Consider the following 21957-nt stretch of genomic DNA (forward strand, 5'->3'; position numbering starts at 1 on the left):
CAAATGATGATATTTGTTTGTGACTTTTGTTACTATCTGTTTCAACTCCGAGCCTGTCTTTTCACTGATGGCAGAAAAACTGAATCTAAAGACCAAAAATACAATTAGCCCAATCCAGTGATTTCAAGGTTTACTTCATAGTCGAGTTTACAAATACCATCTGGCTTTTTCTACCTCCTATCTTTTCTGGCCCCCAGAGGCCACAGGTCAGAGAAAGAGGGCCTTACATATATGATGGGCAGGAGTTAATAGTAAGAAAGAAGCCTCTGTATGAGTCTGCAGTTGATGTCTATTGTTGGCGTAGTGATTAACTCTTTATTCTCTAGATAAGGGACATAATGTACTTTGCTAGTGGCTCGGTGGTAATGAATCCACGTGCCAATGCAGGAGACTCAGGAGACAGGGGTTCAGTCCCTGGGTGGGGAATATCCCTTGGAGGAGGAAATGACAACTCATTCTAGTATTCTTGCCTGAAAAATTCCATGGACAGAAACGTTTAGTGGGCAGCTGTCCATGGGGTTCACAAAGAGTTGGGCAAATCTGAGCACATGTGCATAGGGGACATAATGCTGACCCAAGGTGACATGTTCGATGAGGACAGTCACCCGTCTGGACTTAGTGTACTTTCCTGGTAAGAGTAATTTTTCTTCCTCACTGTCTCATTCCTGATTTTTTAAAATGTACTGTGGCCAGAATACAAGGGTGTCTGCATATGGCCTGGGAGATCTCTTGGCAGAGCCAACTGCTTTCCCTGTGACACATTCTGAGTCTTCTACTTGGACATAATAGGAAACTTAGGGTTCCGTTTTCTGTCTAATTGTGATCTCACACGCCCCTGCCGCCAAAAATAGGAGATCGTGGGGGTAAGAAAGTGAGTATCCAAACGCTGTTCTTGCTTTTTCTCATTCCCTAGTTCCTTGCCTCCCCCATTTTTGGGAGAGGGTGAGGTTCATAGTGCAAAACATCATATCATGCATTTCATCATTCTCAAACTGTTCTTTGCTCAACTGTGTCTGGTAATTTGGGAGTTAGGGTCATGCAGGAAGTAAAACCTGTCATTGCAAATGTTCTCCATATTTTCACTGTTTCGAATCTCATTTCTTACATTTAAATCATTGCTTTTAAATCATAATAATCAAATAACATGTTTTATTCCTTTCTTAGTATTTGATGTGGGAACTGGTGAGGTCATCTGCCACAGAACAATGTATCACATGTCCTTCTGATATATCTGATGCTTACAGAGATATCTGCCTGACCTTGTGGTTCAGATATTTTGCTTTAGAGTCCTTGATTTCAAGCTCAACCATTTACCAGCTGTGTTAACTTGGGGGATGTCAACTTCTCTAAACCTAATTTTACTCGTCTTTGAAATGTGGTTAATAATAGCAGTCAGTTCATGGTACTGATGTAACTGGCAAATGCAGTAATCAATTCATGGAATTTGATAAATGATAGATAATTTAGTGTCCCAGAAAAGAAATAGTGAACAAAGAAAAAATATGGGTATACAGGAAAAACATATTTTATCAGCTTCTTTAAATAGTTTGATCCCAGTAATCCTGGGAATCTGAGTCCTGTAATCAGTCTTTAACAACAGTGGTTAAGTTTCTAGACAATATTTACTAGAATCCCCTAAGCAATTAGCAGAATATTGCTAATTTCCTCGATTTTCAAATGTTGATTAATGATTTAATCATTTTAGCAATTAAGATTTATTAAGTACTCTCTGGATGCTTCTTGCAGAGGGGAGTATGCAGTATAGCTTACGCCATAAAGTAGACATTGGACAGCTCCTCATGAGTTTTCTTTGTAGAGAGTATAACAAGCATATACATGAAGATTGAGTGGGTAGAGCTGATGCAGCTGTTTTCCCCACAGTTTTACATGTGTTTCCATAAATGCCTAATAACTAGTCAGTAAAAGCCATTTAATATTAGAAGCAAAGTCCAAGAGTCAAAATTAATTTTCACAATTATATAGCAAATATAATAATCCCTACTATTTATATTTTTATTAAATGGAATATCATTAATTCAACTTCTGGCTTAATAGACTAAGTCATCTAGATTTGTCCTTTGCGAATTCAAAAGACTGAAGACAGGGAAGGCTTGATAGACTGATAACCCTTTTAGGGGAAGAAACCTTTTTCAGTTGCATTGATTATTATTTTAAAGGCATTTTACCCAGAGAATTCCTTAGTTCCACTTTTGATCCTTATCTACCTCATGACTTTGAATGTCCATAAGATGAATATTAATGATAGCCATACTTTCTATATTTGACATACACTGGTTTATCTTGCTTCAAAGTGACCTACTTCTTTGTGGTATTAAGTTACTCTAATTTCCTACCTCCATGCCATTTATTTTGCTCTGGAGAAAACCTTTCCAGGGCATGACCTAATGAATTCTGGTTCAAATTTCCAAATGAGTCTGAACCAAAGTGATCTTATAATTTGGTTGAGGGAACCTTCATTAAATACCCTAGCGAGAGAATTTTTACAGTTTCATACCAGGCTAAAGCACTTTTCATGACATATTGAAATTGAACTTCAACGTTTATGAGAATATAAATCGCAGAGGCACGTTGTAACATGTCGTGAGTCCAGTAGACTCTTAAGTCAAGGGTTTTTACTTTCTCATAACCCCATTAAAAATAGCAATGTTTCTAATTATTTTTCCTTTAAAAATTAGAAAAATATGTCCTGCTCTCTGGAGAAATGTTGTCTTCACTTATTCCCATAATTTTTATGGTTGCATGGTATGTGTCTTTATAGTTTTTATGTGGCCTGACCAAAGTGCAAATTCAATTTTATAGGTATGCCCAGTATGCCTTCTCTTTTAAAGAGAGTAGTAGCTTTCTAGTTGAAAAGGTTAATTTTTGTTTATTTTCTTTATTCCTGGCCTCTTTGCAATCTTCTTATCTCAAAAGCTTCTTCATGTCACAGTTTCAAGAGAACTCCATTTATTGCAGGACCTCAAGGCATTAACTACTATTGTTCATGTTATAACTGTGCTGTACATATATCTAAAGCTGAATTTGTCTTTTTTCTATAGCGTTTCTTTTGTACTCCACAAGTATGCTCACCAGACTGCAGTGCAACCTGCAAGGGCTTCTAACTCTTATTATCTACTGTTCTAGAAGGTTTTCTGAAAGCAGCATGGCATGATCATAAAACGTACTGTTTTCTGTTTGTTTTTAATATTTTATTTATTTCTTTGACTGTACCACGTGGGATGTGATCCCTTAGGTCCCTGTACCAGGGATTGAACCCATGCACCCTGCTTCGAAGTGCAGAGTCTTGAACACTGGACTGCCGTGGAAGTCCCAAACATGCCGTGTTTTGATGGCTTATTGCCTGGACTTCCTGGAAATTCGAGACATTTGATTTCTTCTATTAACCAGTTGGCTGAAGCAACGAGTTTGCTGTGAATTGCAAGAATAGACAATGCACAAACTTACCTATAAAGTTTAGTGTACATCTTATTTGTGTCAGTCAACTGTGACAGTCATGGTATTTTGTGGTAATTAAGAAAAACTGTTGCTATTTGAAGGCTGTGGGAACTGCAGAATTCAAGACAGGCTGGAAGCCTGAATCAGTAGGAAATAAGGTAGCCTCAGGCTCTTCCTGGAAGAAAGCAGGACATCCAATTACAGTTCTTTGCCGGAAGAGTCTGAAAGGACATAGCCCTGTTGCCTCCACCATTGTGAGCAGTTCTAACTGTTTCTTCATCTTACAGCCATTTGCTCAGGAATCAAGGTCCTAAGCAAGAATGTCCCTTTAGCTCAGGCTGCGTCACGTGCCTACCCTTGTGGCCAGAGAGCAAAGAGAGGGAGAGGCTGACTTTTTTTTTTTTGGTAGACTACAGACATTGAAAGTTTCTTCTCCTGAACTGAAAAGAAAGTAACTTTATAGATAGATACAGATTAAAAAAAAAAAAACAAAAACTGCAAGCATTTATGATTTTCATAAAACAAAAACAGCTAGATAGTAATCTTGACAATTTATTTTTAAAAATAAGGGTTTTTCTGGAACATCGTATTGAAGCAGGAGAATCTTAACCCTGTAACATATTATCTTGTTTGTCTTGGAAAAGAAAAATGACATTTCTAATGTCTCATGTGTAAATTTACAGTAATATCTGCTGAAAAGGATTAGGCTGAGATACTGAGATATTACTTACAATGCCTAAAAGATCATGACAAAGTACATTATTTGTTGTTTAGTCGCTGAGTCATATCTGACTCTTTCTGTGACTCCATGGATTGTAGCCCTCAGGCTCCTCTGTCCTTGGGGTTTCCCAGGAAAGAATACTGGAGTGGGTTTCCACTTCCTTCTCAAGGGATCTTCCCAATCCAGAGATTGAACTTGCATCTCCTGAATTGCAGATTCTTTTACTTCTGAGCCACCCTGGAAGCTCCAGAAGTACAGTACGTGCATTCAATTTTTAATTATCCTTTTCTGCTTAGTCAGCTTATTATTTGATTGACATGGCTTGTGGCTCAGCTGGTAAAGAATCTGCCTGCAATGTGGGAGACCTAGGTTCGATCCCTGGGTTGGGAAAATCCCCTGGAGAAGGGAAAGGCTACCCACTCTAGTATTCTGGAGAATTCCATGGACTGTAAAGTCCATGGGGTCACAAAGAGTCAGACATGAATGAGTGACTTGCCCTTTCACTTTGTGATTTTTTTAAAGTTAATATTATTTTGCTGCATAATGATTCTGTTCATCAGTCTGAAATTTGAAGTAACTAATATAGTTTGATGTTTTTCTCTTTAACAGACAGGCTAGCCTCAATGAAGCAGCTGAGAAGTATTATGATCTGGCAGCCAGACTGCGGCCTAATGTAAGTACCTTCCTAATGAGAAGCATTACACAAAGATAGATTCACAGCATGTGAGAGTTATAGACATAGAAGCCTTGTGATACTGGAGTTTTTTCTCTCTGATGTCTTATTTTGAATACATGCTAAATGGCTGATTCAACCATAAAATCTGCCAGTCATTTTGCTGTTTACTATCCTGTGTAAAGCACTGTATATTTTTATCATTTGAATACAGGTTTTAGCACTATTAAATATTCTGCATTTGGATGACTATTAACATAAGTTCTTTGAAAGTATTTTTGCTGTGATATTACATACCTCTGGATTTCCTAACCTCTCACTGATTCTTGCATGTGGTCAAACCTCAAGCTGTGTTCAGTTCAGTTCAGTCGCTCAGTCGTGTCTTGACTCTGCAACCTCATGGTCTGCAGCACGCCAGGCCTCCCTGTCCATCACCAACTCCCAGAGCCTACTCAAATTCATGTCCATTGAGTTGGTGATGCCATCCATCCTCTGTCGTCCCCTTCTCCTCCCACCTTCAATCCCTCCCAGCATCAGGGTCTTTTCCAATGAGTCCGCTCTTCGTGTAAGGTGGCCAAAGTGTTGGAGTTTCAGCTTCAACATCAGTCCTTCCGATGAATATTCAGGACTTATTTCCTTTATGATGGACTGGTTGGATCTCCTTGCAGTCCAAGGGACTCTCAAGAGTCTTCTCCAACACCACAGTTCAAAAGCATCAATTCTTCAGTGCTCAGCTTTCTTTGTAGTCCAACTCTCACTTCCATACATGACTACTGGAAAAACCATAGCTCTGATTAGACAGACCTTTGTTGACAAAGTGATGTCTTTGCTTTTTAATATGCTGTCTAGGTTGGTCATAGCTTTTCTTCCAAGGAGCAAGCATCTTTTAATTTCATGGCTGCAGTCACCATCTGCAGTGATTTTGGAGCCCCAAAAAAGAAAGTCTGCCACTGTTTCCACTGTTTCCCCATCTGTTTGTTATGAAGTGATGAGACCAGATGCCATGATCTTAGTTTTCTGAATGTTGAGTTTTAAGCCAACTTTTTCACTCTCCTCTTTCACTTTCATCAAGAGGCTCTTTAGTTCCTCTTCACTTTCTGCCATAAGGGTGGTGTCATCTGAATGTCTGAGGTTATTAGTATTTTTCCCAGCAATCTTGATTCCAGCTTGTCTTCATCCAGCCCAGCGTTTCTCATGATGTACTCTGCATATAAGTTAAATAAGCAGGGTGACAATATACAGCCTTGATGTGCCATGTCCCTATTCCACAGTCCTCATTTCAAATAACTGTTCTTTTCAACTTTATCAAGTATTTTTTTTATTAGAATTTCTCCCTGAGTAGTCACACTTCTGTAAAGTAAGATGGATGGAAATTAGATCATTACTATTGAAATAGAGTAACCATTTATGAGAGTATAAGAACTGGTTTTCTTTCGATCTTCTGAGCACTTTTTTATTCACAGTACATTACTGAATGCCATTGCTTTTATTCTCATCCACACTGCTCTGCATCACTCTCCAACACTAAAACCTCCACTCTGCTCTCTAGATCTCTACCATCTATTGAGAAATGTAATTTTCAAGAAGTAATGATAGTGCACGTGTGATGTGATTGATGTGACTACGAGTAATGGAATCATTTCTTTACAGTAACTCATCCATTGGACAAACATCTATAGAGTGCCTGCTTTGTGATAGAATACAGAGATTTTATACTCTAAAAAACCAGACAGTGTAGCAGAGAAGACTGAACACAATCAATTAATTAAAATACAGTATGGAACAAGAGAAGGATTAATGCTTCCTGAAAGCAGCGCACACAGGAAGTAGCTTTTTTTCAGGAGACTCAGCTGCATGTAACCTTAGCTCTTGAATCTAAATGTCCCCAGTGTCATTAACTATAAGGTGATTTAAGAATCAGTAAGCTGTTTGCAACAGAAGAGAATAATTCAATAGTTGTAACAAGTAGCACTAAACTTTATTAAACACTTGTTATGTGTCAAGCACCAAGTTAAGTACATCATGTGAATTCTCTCACTCATCTCTCGCAACAACCCACAGATACTTCTGTGATCCTTGTTCTGCTGAAGTTCAGAGAAATGAATAACTCACCCAGTATCACATCTAGTAAGTGGAATCACATTGTTGCCCAGGCTGCTGTGCGTATAAGAACAAAGCTTGATGGAAAAAAAAATGAAATTGTGTCTTAGAAAATGCACCAAAAGTCTAGAAAAACAACAAAAAATAATGGTCTCCTCATTTATTTATTAAATATTTAGAGAGCACCTGTTAAGTGCCAGATACACAGCAGTGAAAAAAACTGAAAAGAGTCTGTGCTTCTTAGGAGTTTATAGTCTAGAGGTGAGGAGACAGAGCAGAAGCAGATAAATAAAGTATATAGTATGTCTGACGGCAGTAAGTGCTTTGAAGAAAAATGGAGCAGAAAAGGGAATTAGGAGTTGCAAGGGGACATACATATGCAGGAAACACAGTTCTGTACATGCCCAAGTTGAGCGTCTTTGTGTAACATTGCTAAGAAAAGGATTGGACTTAACACCTTAAACTTATTACTATAAGTGCCCTGAAGACAGGAATCAGGATTTTTTTTGTTTGACTTCCTCCCTTCCTCCCTCTGATCCTTCCTTCCTTCTTTTCTTTGATTAATAGAATTGATTGATAGAATCAATAATAGAATGATACAATACTCTTAATATACATACTAAATGATGGTACGTTCAACCTTTATTCATCCAGTAGCAGTCCCTTGACTGTCACTTTTATTTTTGTTAAGTGGTTGGGCAGCTGGCCGTTTTCAGCACATTGTACGGGATTAGTGAGAAAAGGGCTATCTGAACTCCCTAACCATACCGCAAAAGTGAAAAAGACAATGGGGCACCACATGATTTAAACCTGACTTATGAGATTATTTATTTTAAATGACTGGCCAAATCATAAAATCAATATTTAACTCAAAGTCACATTTATGAAATCCCAGACAGTTTCTTCATAAACATGCTGCAAATTGCTTTTGAAAAAAATGCATTTATTCAAATACTATTTCCCTTATCTGGTAACAATAAATTAAGTAGTTTATAGACTTGGATAGGATATGAGGTTTATATTTAGCAATAGTAAAGGATGTTACAGTTTATGGATCAACATATGTGATCTTTCTCTAATCTATTTTACAAGTTGTGTTTGGTTTCCTGTACATAATCGAGTAAGATGCCACTAAGACAAGACTGATAAAATACAGACCTTGACAATAATACAGGTTTCTATTCTGAAATGAAGAGACCGATGTAAACAACTGCCTCATGCCTGAATTATTAACATTTAGCATGTGATCTAAATGAAAACATCCATCTGACATCTATCTTGCTCATGGCTGTTTATTCCTTTTGTCATAGAAATATTCTTTGTTATTTCTGCACTTAATAAATTTCAGTTACCTGTTTATATGAGAACTTGGTAAACAGACCTCAACTCTTATTTCCTATTTAAGTGCTTTCACTGTCTCTTCTATTTTCCTTGTCTATATGGTAATCTAATCTTACTCTCACTTTTCATAAAGGATTTTTTTCTGTTTAGTTTCAACTACAGCAATCTGTAGCTGTATGTGGGGAACTCTGTGAATTTTCCAACAGTGTTTGTATCAGATCATAACTATGCAAAGTAACATTTTTAATTGTAGCCCTCATGTACTACCCACTTGGTATAAGAAGATTGTTCATTATCTGCAGGGTGGATTTCCTTCTTAGTAAAATACTATTCCATTTCTCCATGATGTTCCATGCTGAATTGTTTTATGTTTTCTCTTCTACAAAAGAATTATTTTTCTATACAACTTGCTTTAAAATTATTGATTGACTTTCAGGAGTATTAATATTCGAAGAATTCCAGTGACCCAAATGCTAAAATAGTTGAGTGAGTAAGTGAGTGAAGTCGCTCAGTTGTGTCCGACTCTTTGCAACCCCACGGACTGTCGGAGCCTACCATGCTCCTCTGTCCATGGGATTTTCCAGGCAAGAGTACTGAGGAAGTCTAAATTAGCAGGTACCTATAATTTTAAATGTTAGATTCTGATATTATTTTTTCATCAGGGATATTTAATACATAGGCATTTACTGAAGTGTACATTTAGACTAAAGAAATACATCTATTACAAAAGTGATACCTAATTTTTATTTTGTTGGGTGTGATTGCTCTAAAATCAAACTTCTTATATGAAAACATGTTTTTGTAGTGGGAAAACTACCAACATTGCCATTTTAGGTTTTTCCACTTTCAGTTTTCCGTTTTTATGGATAAAATTGATCTTTCTGTAGAGAGTACTTTAAAAAGACAATGCTTTTCTGTCTTCTCTCCCAATTACGCACATCAAAAACTGCTAACTCTTAAGGACCAGAGGGAACATTAAAATGAAACTGTTTTGTTCCTCCTGTGGGAAGTAAGCCAAATTATGCATTAATTTATGGGTTTTTAAATTTTCTTTAAAATGTGAATAATGGGGAATTTGCGTAGTACAAAGTCACCCAGTTCTGTTTGGCTTTTAGTCAATTCCAGAGTTTGAAGAGAGTAATTTCTAATGATGAGGAATTATATTTTTATATATTTTGTATTTTTTTTAATTAATTTTTTTAATTAATTTTTTTAATTTTTAAATTAATTTTTAAATTAAGTTCCAACATTGTATAAAACCCTGTGCTGAGTGCAGTAGAATTACCAAGTTGTGAAAAGTTAACCATGACTTTGAGAAATGTACTATCTAATGTGGCAGAGAGTGAGGGAGAGAATGCATGGACTCAAATCCTTACAGTTCAGGGCAGTAAATGATGCTACATAATAAGGGCTCTGTGAGTCGTGGAAGCTAGGTGCTGGAAAAGTGTACAGAAGGAAGAAGTTACTTTCAGTTGGACTGATCCTAGAAGACGTTGAGTCAGAGTTGACAAACTTAAGAATCTTGAAATGATTGGACATGTATAGGTGAAGTTTTTAAGAGGATGAACAGAAAAGGGAGAAATCTGGCAGGTAGAAGCATATGTATTAACAAGGACATAGCCTCAGAAAGAATAAGCTTTGCCAAAGGAGCAGTAAGCAGCTGTGGTTAATATTGCCAGTGGTGGATGGGCAGAGAGGAAGAATAGGGGAAGGTAGAACTGAAAAATAATATAAAACCAAGTGAAAGGCATTGAATACCTTACTGAGAATGAGGAGTTTATATTCCAGAATTGTGTTAAGTAGGATGACATAATGAAAATGATCACGTTTATATGATGTGATGAAGAATTTGAGTTGCACTTGTCAAGTAGAGATACAGCTTTGAGAAAACCAAATAAAAGGTCCTTTGAATAGTATAGCCACAGACATAATAGATCCTAAAGTACAGAAACACTGCAGAATAGAAAAGAACATTCAGGGAAAGCAAGTATATTATTTAATAGGATATAAGTAGGAAAATTGACTCAACAAGTGTTCCAAATTTTTGAGCTTTGGCAACTTGGGTTAAAAAAAAAAAAACAACAAAACAGAAATAGGACAGAAGAGTTGTTTTTTTCAAGAAGGAAGTGTTAAGTTTGGACCAAGCAGATTTTAAGTGAGAGGTGGGATGTTCTGATTTTCTATGGGATGTTCTGATCAAGTGCTTGGTGGGAAGACCACCATTAGGCATAGAGATGTGGGAGTCATTTGCAGAAACGAGATGTTACCAAAGAAGAGGACAAGGTCATTAAGGAAGAGAAAGATATCACAATAGATATCAACTTTGGAGAACAGTCTCCACTACTGCTAAACAATAAAGAAAAACAAGAACTGAGAAAGTCCTTTGACTTCAGGGGAAAAGATGACGTTGATTACCTTCATGAATTCAGTGACATGAGCAGAAGTTTTTGATGTTAAGAAAATGGAGACTCGGGAGCAGAGCATTTAGATTTAATCTGTAAATAAGTGTGGTGGTAAATGAATATGCAATACCAAAGAAATATTAAGTGTGTGCTTATTAAATGTTAAAAATATGTGTTCAAGGGAATATGTATGTGTGAATGTGTTTATTTTTTTAATATATATTTGTTTTAATTGGAGGCTAATTACTTTACAATATTGTATTGGTTTTGCCATACATTGACATGAATCCGCCATGGGTTTACATGTGTTCCCCATCCTGAACCCCCCTCCCACCTCCCTCCCCATTTGAGATTTTAAATGTGTCCAAATAGAGGGGAGAGCAAAGAAAGTATTGAAGATCCTAAAGGATTATTTCCTCCCCAAGAGACTGAAGAAGAAAAAGTAGACTATAAAGATACAAGGGGGGAAACATTAGAAATAGAGGGAGCTTCAGTTCAGTTCTGTTCAGTCGCTCAGTCACGTCCGACTCTTTGCGACCCCATGAACTGCAGCACGCAAGGCCTCCCTGTCTTTCACCAACTCATGTCCATTGAGTCAGTGATGCCATCCAGCCATCTCATCCTCTGTCGTCCCCTTCTCCTCCTGCCCCCAATCCCTCCCAGCATCAGAGTCTTTTCCAATGAGTCAACTCTTCACATGAGGTGGCCAAAGTATTGGAGTTTCAGCTTTAGCATCAGTGCTTCCAAAGAAATCCCAGGGATGATCTCCTTTAGGATGGACTGGTTGGATCTCCTTGCAGTCCAAGGGACTCTCAAGAGTCTTCTCCAACTTAGGTAGTAATTTATTACTGTCGTATTGTTTTGACTCTGTTGATCCTGTGGCAAAAGGGATAGAATATGAAGTCAGAGGCCTGTGGGAAGCTGGATATTCTGGGCCATGCAGTAGATAACATTTGATATAGGCTTATACTATCTATACATGATTAAAAAACAAAAACAAAAAAGGAGTAGAGACACTGAAATTAAGCCCTTTGTCATTTTGTGATAATTCTAAATAAAGTTCTGAAATCACTGGTAGATTACTTCTAGCTTTGATTCAGTTCTTTGACTTCTACAATAATTGTTTTATTCATCCTTTATATTTCCAATATGTGTAATATTTTATAAATGTTTTCCAGTGTGCATTCACTAAGTATGATTTAAAGGGGAATGTATTCCAAGGATTGGACTGTCCAATAGAAAATTACGTGTATCCATTATACCTTTCCTGGGTACTTAGAACATAAATTATTTCAGAGTGTTTCTATAAAATCAAAGGTGATGTTATCCATTTGGGCTCTTTAGCAATGATTATATGTCAAAAGATCAAATGAAAAATGAGATTCAAAGGAATGTGCTTACTGTAAGAGAGTGGAGCTGTGTTTTGAGCTAGTACATAGATTCTGCAATCTGTTACTTTCAATTTGGACTACCCTTTAACAGTAAATATGGTAGTGGGGTAAGGAAGGGAGAGATGGCCAAGCAGTAGAAATAACCATGGAGACTAGAATCTGGGGAAGAAAGGTTAAAAATTAACTCTCATGGAAGAATTACTGTCTGGTAGAAGAGACAGAAGATATTCTGAGTTATGGTTGCTTTCTGGTGGAAAGATATTCCTCAACCCTAATTAGAACAAGAGACCGTGAAATTAAGTTAAGCAGGACAGAAGGACAGATTCAGATTTGACCATATAGGGGATTTTGGTGGGGGAAAATTACTGAGATTGCCGTCTCCTTGGGGAAAAAAATGACAGAGTTAATAATAATGTGTCTGGGAAGCAGTTAAACCACATTTCTGCTTGTAAATAGAGGAAAAACCATATGGCCTTTTCCAAAACTTTCCACAAGGTTCTGTGATGTGGGAAAATCACATACCATGTGTCTCTTGACTTTTAGGCATTAATAATATATGGATCCCAGAATCAGCAGTTTGACTTTATGAGTAAAATGTGTTTTAATATTGCAAATGTATTTCCCACTCTCACTAGTCATTTCAGTTACAAATATATCTATATATTTTATAGTCAGAAATGGAGTAAGTTAATGGACTTCTCTGATGGTCCGGTGGTTAAGACTGTACTTCCATTGCAGATGGCTTGGGTTCCATCCCTGATCAGGGAGCTAAGATGCCACATACTGCTTAGCGTGGCCAAAAAAATTTTTAATAAAAAAGATTTTTATAATGAAGTAAGTTGACAAACCCAGAATAAATATGTTTCCATCAAGAGAGAAATTGCCATTAGTTTCCCAAACCCTACACTTTACATGGTTTTCTTAAAAGGGCCCAGAGATATTGAGACAAAAACAGTTGGTTATTCACACATACCCATTTAAATCAACAGATCTAAATTCTACCTCAGTTCATGAATAGGCTTAATCCGATTGATGTTATGTACATTAATGCACAAAGCCAGAGAAATCAAATTTCTAATTTTTCATGTCTAATTTTAGCAAGATAGATGCCCACTACCCTGAGAGCTTCCGTGATGCCAGGATCAATTGTGGTTCCATCACATCCCTATCTGTCTTCAAACCTCTTTCTACTGTAGATCTTCTTTCCAAATTATTTGGATGTTGCTTTTCTTCTAACAAGTTAGAAAGTTGAGTTTTTGGCGCATTCATTTCTTTCTGCTTGCATTGTTGTTACTTTTTGTTATCCTTCTGTTCCGAAATGTTAGATAAACCAGAAAAAAATGATTTTCTGTTGTGGTTACTGCTTTTGTTTATCATCTTGTATAATTCTTCATGGTTGGAAGACAAGTATGCTGAGTACAATCCACTTGTTTACTAGCTGTTGGTGTGGGCTAGTTGCGCCTAGAGTGGGGTCAGGTATTTGGGCTGAACTAAGCTGCATTTAAAGTTTTTCCATCCTTGGGGTATTGTTATTCATCACAATCCACATACAATCATTTCTTGAGCACTTTTTTGAAAATGTGTGTATGCGGTGTGTGTGTGTTTAAGATTCACAACCAGAAAAGGCTGAGGGGATGTGAGGCATGGGCAGAAACTGATGTGGCGATTGGTTCTAAAGAAAATCAGCTTGAGTACTTTGAGGTTGAAGAACATCAAAACCTTTCGAGAATTCCACTTAATTATGTTTTCTGATTCCAAGCGTGTTTATTTTTACTCACATTTCTTTGTGGGGGTATCCTTTGCATGGATATATAGCTGTAAGTGTTTGAATTGTGGGACCACACACTAAAATTACATTTAGTCTCTTCTCCTCCAGAGAAACTAGATTCAGGTTTTGATTTGCTTTTAACTCAGCTAAGGTAACCACACTGGCCCATGTTCCTTCCTGGAAATATCAACTAGGGTGGACCAGTAGCTGCCACCATCAGAGGGATGTGACCTCCCACCCCCAGTTACTATGTTCTTCATAATTCCCTTTGGTTATTTCTGCAGCTGATTTTCCCCATGTCTTTTTTTTTTTTTTTAATATATTTTATTGAAGTATAGTTGATTTACAATTTTGTATTAATTTCTGCTGTACAGAAAAGTGATTCACTTTTATATATATATATATATGTATACACATATGTGTATATATGTATATACACACACACATATACCTATGTGCATTCTTTTTTATATTCTCTTCTGTTACAGTTTATCACAGGATACTGAATATAGTTCCCAGGAGAGCCTTGTTGTTTATCTATTCTGTATACAGTCAGTAGTTTGCATCTGCTAATCCTAAACTCCCGGAGAAGGCAGTGGCACCCCACTCCAGTACTCTTGCCTGGAAAATCCCATGGACAGAGGAGCCTGGTAGGCTGTAGTCCAAGGGGTCGCTAAGAGTCAGACACAACTGAGCGACTTCACTTTCACTTTTCACTTTCCTGCATTGGAGAATGAAATGGCAACCCACTCCAGTGTTCTTGCCTGGAGAATCCCAGGGACGGGGGAGCCTGGTGGGCTGCCGTCTATGGAATTGCACAGAGTCTGACATGACTGAAGCGACTTAGCAGCAGCAGCAGCAGCAATCCCAAACTCCCCGTCCACCCCTCCCTCACCCACTCTCTGCCTTGGCGACCATAAGCCTGTTCTGTGCATCTGTGAGTCTATTTCTGTTTGTAGGTAAATTCATTTGTGTCATATTTTAGATTCCACATATAAGTGATATCATATGATATTTTTCTCTGTCTCTGTCTGACTTACTTCACTTGGTATGATAACCACTAGATCCATCCATGTTGTTGCAAATGGCATTATTTCTTTCTTTTTATGGCTGAGTAGTATTCCACTCTATATAAAATTTCTCTCTCATTTCTATTAACCTTTGAGACATATATGTTTCTGATCCTCTACTGGTCTTATGGGGCCATGTTTTTCTAAAGATACCCTGAAACGTTAACAAAAAGCTGTGTTTATATACAGTTCTTATCCCATCTGTCTTCTGATTTTACTGCAACATTCCACTTCTGTTTTTGTTTGTTTCCTTATTTTCAAACTACTCCTAACTCCTTGTTATCTGTCTGAACTCTTGCATCTACAGATAAAATAGTATTATACTTTACCCTAAAGACAAAAGTTGGGCAGATCCTGAGAAATGAATAGACTGATGGATTAATTTCATCTGGAAAGTCCTATGTCTTTGCTAAAGAAAATAAAATTTTTCTTTGCTTTTGAAGATAGTAAGGAAGACTTTATTCAGGACTGCTGAGATCAGTGTCATGACTATGGAAGGAGGGGAGACCAATTACAGCAGAAGCAGCAAGGGGTGTTCAGTGGATGGCAAATTACTGAGACCTCCAGGGTAAGGTGATTCTTGGTAAACCAACTTAACAGAATTCTTGTGGAAGACAAGCCAGTATGATCAGATAGGATGAGGAGATTCTCACTTAATTAACTTAGCAGAATTCTTTACAGCTGGGCTAGGCAGGCCTAAGAGAAGGCCTAGAGATGAGGCCTCCTCAAAAAGAGGATTCAGAAGGGTGTCCTCTTTGGTCAAGGAGAATCTGTGTCATCCTGAATGACATTATTTTTCCCAGGCTGAGTTGTTATAATGTTAAAATTCTTGTCACTAGATAAGGTCAGAATCCAGAGTTTCCTTTATCAACTTGAAAAGAATTTGCTTCAGGATTTTACTAACAGACCCTACAAGACAGCTGGAAAGAATGACATCTTTAAGAGAAGGGGGAAAAAAAATGTGTATGCTACAAATTTTTTCAGTCTTTTCCTTATAATCAACTGTTACTTTCTCATATACCAAGTGCCAACAAATGGCCACTGTGGTATGGTATCCAGAGTTTTATCAGTTGTCCAGAACCTGTGTTGTGATAGCAGCGAAAAAGTAAAACTATAAAGGACTAAATTTCATAGGGCTTTTATATTTGACTTACTCTCATTATTTCTATGTGGTTTTCACCTCTGTTTTGTTGTTTTTATGTCACTTTATGAAAATGAGATCTCTAGCAAAATAATTTCCAGGAAGGCAGCTCTAAGACATACTGCAGCATATTATTGCCCATTCGAAAACTAAATGGCAATTTAAAGAGGGCAAATGTGGTGCCATTAAAGATCTTGTGTCAAGAGTTTGAAATGCTCAATTTATTGAATTTGTTTTATTTTAAAAGTAACTTCTTCAGCTTAGGCATGCTAAAATTTCAAGAGAGAAGTAATTTTGAAAAGATTTGTTAGGATGATTTACCAAATAATTTATATATTTATACATCCAACAGTTTATAACTAAAGAAAATAATTGCTTAAATTACATGCAGAAATAATCAAATGTGTTTTTGAAAGTGTGATATGATAGATCTCAGCAAGCTCAAGAATGGCTAGATGTAGAACATTGCTGCTACTGCTTTCAAACACTTTTTTTTTCTTATTCTCCAATATAAGTTACTTTATCCTTATCTACTTACCTGTATAATCACATAAAAGACAACTGGATATTCCCCAAAGAATCTATATTTGTACTGGTTTATTTCTTGGTTCTACTTGTAATATTCATTGGTTGTTAAATAGGAATCCTAATAAAAGCTACTAAAAGAAATGAATAAAAGTCCTTGACACATATTTAGTTTTCCTGCAAGACAAATTATTTTTCTTAAATATATACTCCATTTTCCACTCCCATTAGAGAAAGCAATGGTGGTTTTCTCTTTTCTTAATAAAGTTCAGCTATGTTTTCCCAAAGAATGATACTGTTTGTTAACTTTTGGGATGGGGGGCTACGCCGGGTCTTCGTTGGCGCACACGGGCTTTCTCTGGTTGCAACGAGCTGGGCTGCTCTTCATTGCGGTGCACAGGCTTCTCATGCAGCGCAGGGCATGGGCTCTAGGTCACTCAGGCTCAAGAGTTGTGTGGCATGGACTTGGTTGCTCTGAGCATGTGAGATCTTCCAGGACCAGTGATCGAACCTGTGTCCCCTGCATTGACAGAAGGATTCTTACCCACTGGACCACCCAGGATGTCCCTGTTAAATTTTTATAATCATAACTTTCATCTGTTTCAGCTGGCTGAACTTTTACTTATTATTACAAGTATGCTAGTTTACATACCTATCAGCAAATCTAATGACAGAAAATGAAGAGGAACTAAAAAACCTCTTGATGAGGGTGAGAGAGGAGAGTGAAAAAGCTGGCTTAAAACTCAGAATCCAAAAAACTAAGATCATGGCATCCGATTCCATCACTTTATGGCAAATAGAAGGGGAAAAAGAGAGAGCAGTGACAGATTTTATTTTCTTGGGCTGCAAAGTCAGTGCTGATGGTGACTGACTGCAGCTATGAAATTAAAAGACACCTGCTCCTTGGGAGAAAACTATGACAAACCTAGACATTGTGTTAAAAAGCAGAGACTTTGCCGACAAAGGTTCGTGTGGTCAAAGCTATGATCTTTCCAGTAGTCATGTGCAGATGTGAGAGTTGGACCATGATGAAGGCTGAGCACCGAAGAACTGATGCTTTCAGATTGTAGTAGTGGAGAAGATTCTAGAGAGTCCCTTGGGCAGCAAGGAGATCAAACCAGGCAATCCTAAAGGAAATCACCCCTGAATATTCATTGGAAGGACTGATGCTGAAGCTCTAGTACTTTGGCTACCTGATGCTAAGAGCCAACTCATTGGAAAAGACTCTGATGCTGGAGAAGTTTGATGGCAAAAGGAGAAGTGGGAGGCAGAGGATGAGATGGTTAGATAGCATCACTAACTAAGTGGACATGAATTTGAGCAAAGTCCAGGAGATAATGAACGACAGGGAAATCTGGTATCCTGCAGCCAATGGGGCTGCAAATAGTCAGACACAGCTTTGTGACTAACAACAGTCAGCAAATCAATGCTACTATAATAAATATATCTTTAATATGCATTGATATCCATGATTAGATACATTATTAAAATAATACCAGAAATTGTGAAAAACCATTTTTGAAAAAATGTCAATATGAAAATAATGAAAGAACAAAGGGCTTTAAAAATGCATTTCCGTACGTCGCTGTTCTTAACACATCTCAAATACACGGGCAACTGTGCTTGCTTATGAATTTACTTGTCTAGAAAGAGATTTCTATGTAGCAGTTATAATTTTTCACTTATGTTTATTTACTTTTCTTCACTTTAATATCTTCTTTTTGCTATAGTTTTCTTAGGCTCATGCTGAGAGCACTGGATTCCACAAGTCTTGAAGAGGGAATTATTTTGCTGCCCAGAGAAGATTATGTACTTTGATTAGTCTTGGAAATCTTTACTGGATACATGCACATGTGCTCAGTTTTCCTTTCATTGAGTAATATATCATTATCATTTTATTTTCCGGTATGCTGATTGACACAGTAACTTCTAGGCATTTTCTTCCTGTGAGGAACTTGTGTGGTGAGCAGATGATGGATTATTCCATAAGTGCTGGAGTACCATATGATTGCTTTAAACCCATTGTTTACATTCACATCTGTATAAACTGTGTCTCCATGTTTGGAACTTAGGAACCTTTTTCTCACACACTTAATGAGGTAAATAAAAGAGAGCATTCACCTAGATGGAAGTGATAATATTGAGTGGCTTAAAAGTTGGTAAACAACTATTATAGGTCTGTATTTCTGCTTGTATTATGAATTATTGCCAAACAATATCTCTATAACTTGTAGAAGAATAAACATGATAATGTTGAGATCAGACAAAATTTTTTTTTAATTAGGAAATCTCAGCCTAATAACATCTACACTAGTTAAACATTAAAGGTTCAATTCTACCCCATTTTTATTTACAGATGGAGAAATAGAGTCAGGGTAAGTTTTCCGGGATCTCACAGCTAGTGGTAGAGTCAGAATACAAATCCAGCCAATCAGAGTGCCTGTTATATGTCAGGTTCTAATATAAGTACCAGGGATATAATGAGAAACAAAAATGTTGTGATTTCTGCTGTATCAGTGCTGTAGCTGAAACAGGCTTAGGATTTAATTGTTTCTTAGTTTTTTGTTTTTTAATGAGTAGTTTATATAGTTTATGAGTTTTGAAAGTTTGCATTTTCCACAGCTTATACAATGCCTAAAAATGCATGAACTCACTATGTTGTCTTCAAGGACTATTTAGGGACTTTAAGAAACATAGCAAACAGATTACTATTTTCATATTGCTTGAGATGTATTGGTTGTCTTGACTGACTTATGTAACCACAGTAAATATGCTTCTCATTTTTCTCAGAGAAATAATTTATTTCCTTTTCTTTAATAAGCTGAAGCAAGCACAATGATGTTGTGAAATGTTGGTTTAGGATTTGGAAGGCCAGACACTTTGGACAGTAGACTCTTACTTACCTGGTGGTTTCTTTGTAAAGTTTAGCTGTTAATTTCTGTTCTTTAAATGCAAGTTATTGTAGAATGATATAGATGTATAATATCACATCTTATTTTATTCCTACTATATGTTTATTATGGTCAAAAGATGTATTTGAGATGTATAATATGTATGTTCACATATTAAGGTTATTTTGATTTCCAGTACAACCCCATAGACTGCAACACACCAGGCTTCCCTGTCCATCATCAACTCCCAGAGCTTGCTCAAACTCATGTCCATCAAGTCGGTGAGGCCATGAGTTTCAACAAGCTCCAGGAGTTGATGATGGACAGTGAAGCCTGACATGCTGCAGTCCATGGGGACACAAAGAGTTGGACACAACTGAGCGACTGAACTGAATGTTTCAATACATAAGAAGCTAAAATTCTCCTATGTATAAATAAAGTAATATTAACATTCCCCTTTTAAAAATTCCTGGAAAGGAGAAAAAAAGCTACTTTGAAATATGCTAAATTGATTGTATATTTTTAATCTGTTTAATGAAGTGTCATTAATCAAGTATTACAACAAGAAGATTTTATTGAGTAATTTAGAATTGATCTTATAGTCCTTAATTTATTCAGTCCTAGTATGTCTCATATGTCTAAACCGAAGTTGCTGGATATAGTGAAGATGTTTATTTGAAAGGAACTATAGGATGAAGACGGACAAGGCAATGGCACCCCACTCCAGTACTCTTGCCTGGAAAATCCCATGGATGGAGGAGCCTGGTGGGCTGCAGTCCATGGGTTTGCGAAGAGTCGGACACGACTGAGCGATTTCACTTTCACTTTTCACTTTCATGCATTGGAGAAGGAAATGGCAACCCACTCCAGTGTTCTTGCTTGGGGAGTCCCAGGGGCGGGGGAGCCTGGTGGGCTGCCATCTCTGGGGTTGCACAGAGTCGGACACGACTGAAGCGACTTAGCAGCAGCAGCGTAGGATGAAGATATTATATGACTCAATTCTTGTTAAAAGTTAAATTTTTAACTCTACCTTACTGGAAATTTATTACCTCCTCAAAGTGTACTAAACATGCTAGGCTGTGGCAATAACCAAAGTTCTGCCAGATAGGTGCTGGCAATAGCCTCAGAACAAGGTAGAATTCCTAGTGAAGGCAGGAATGATGACAAAACATGATATACACCATCAATAAAGTTTGAAAGTTAAAGGGCAATTCATTACTACAGGTTTTGAATGTCTCTTTTGAACTGTTTTCATGAAATTACAGTATATAGTGCTAAATGGTCCTTGATATAGTGAAACCTCTTCAGATATATTTTAATGTGTTTTAAAAATCAAGTTTTTATTTTTACATGTTTTCAGGAGTCTATATCCATCACAACCCATCACTTAGTCATGAATCATATTGTATGTGCCTTAATAGCAGCAAAACATTTTTAATGTTTAGGGAAAACTATATTCCACTCATATGGCATCAATGAAAAAAAGATACTTTTTCATACTTTCAATATCATACTTCCAACATGATATTTCACAAAGAAACTTTGGGTTTTGCTTTCTGGATTGTGCACAGACGTGTGTAGTACATAGACTTTGTCTGTATCCTCGGTGCTGCTATAAATAGCATTCTTCAATGACTTCACTGGTTTGGGAAGAGCAGGCTCTACAGTGTTCTCCCAGTGGAATCATGCTGTTTTCACAGGCTCTGGCAGGCAGCATACCTTAGCAGTATAGGCTAATCAGATGGGTTGGGTGTACAACAGGGCTTCACCTCCTCTCACTGAGATCTTGGATGTGTTGCTTACATCCCTAAGCTTCATTTGCTCACTCTGTAAATGGAGGTAATAATAACTACCTCAGAGGGTTTGTTATGGGAATTAAACAGTATGTAGAGAGCACTTAAAATACTTCTTTGTCCACAGCCAGTGCTAAATTATTTACATTGCAGGAATTTGTCTATATATTTTTCACATAGAATAATTCGTAAATAAAGAAATCAATTCCACTTGCCAGGTTATATAAACAGTGAACAGATCGGTGTTACCCATCTCAGACTCAAGCATGCTCCTTCCTCCAGGCATTTATAATCATATTCCTTCCTCTGGCTGCCATGCTCTTCCTCCAGATAGCAGCGTGGCTAGCTCGGGCACTTTCTAAACTCTCCGCTCAAATGTTAATAAAAACTTGTGTCAGTAAGATTTCCCATTCTGCTCCACAGGAAACACTGCTGTACCTGTACCTGCCTCTTTTATCCTCTTGTACTTTTCCTCTTCGGTTTTATCAGCATATACAGCCTACATATTTTCTTACATCTTTGCGTTAACTGCATCAGCTCTCAGAACATGAGCTCCGTGATGGCAAGGCCTTTGTTTTCTGTATTCGCTCTCCCCGGCACATACAGTGGTGCCTGGAAGACAGTAGGTGCTCAGTCAATATTGTGAAGGGATTCCCGGGAAGCTTCTGTCCTCTCACTCTGTGTT

At 37.3% G+C, this 21957-nt stretch overlaps 1 protein-coding gene across 2 annotated transcripts in view; it reads left to right on the forward strand.

Moving 5' to 3' along the window:
* The window catches only part of TMTC2 (transmembrane O-mannosyltransferase targeting cadherins 2), a 414333-nt gene that overhangs the window by 355380 nt on the left and 36996 nt on the right, over positions 1 to 21957 (forward strand). For both annotated transcript variants that reach the window (XM_061415655.1, XM_061415657.1), the window contains one exon: positions 4787 to 4850. In XM_061415655.1, coding sequence (XP_061271639.1) covers positions 4787 to 4850 — 64 coding nt within the window. The remainder of the gene's footprint in view (positions 1 to 4786; positions 4851 to 21957) is intronic.

Source organism: Bos javanicus, chromosome 5, assembly GCF_032452875.1.
Source record: "Bos javanicus breed banteng chromosome 5, ARS-OSU_banteng_1.0, whole genome shotgun sequence".
Lineage (NCBI taxonomy): Eukaryota > Metazoa > Chordata > Mammalia > Artiodactyla > Bovidae > Bos > Bos javanicus.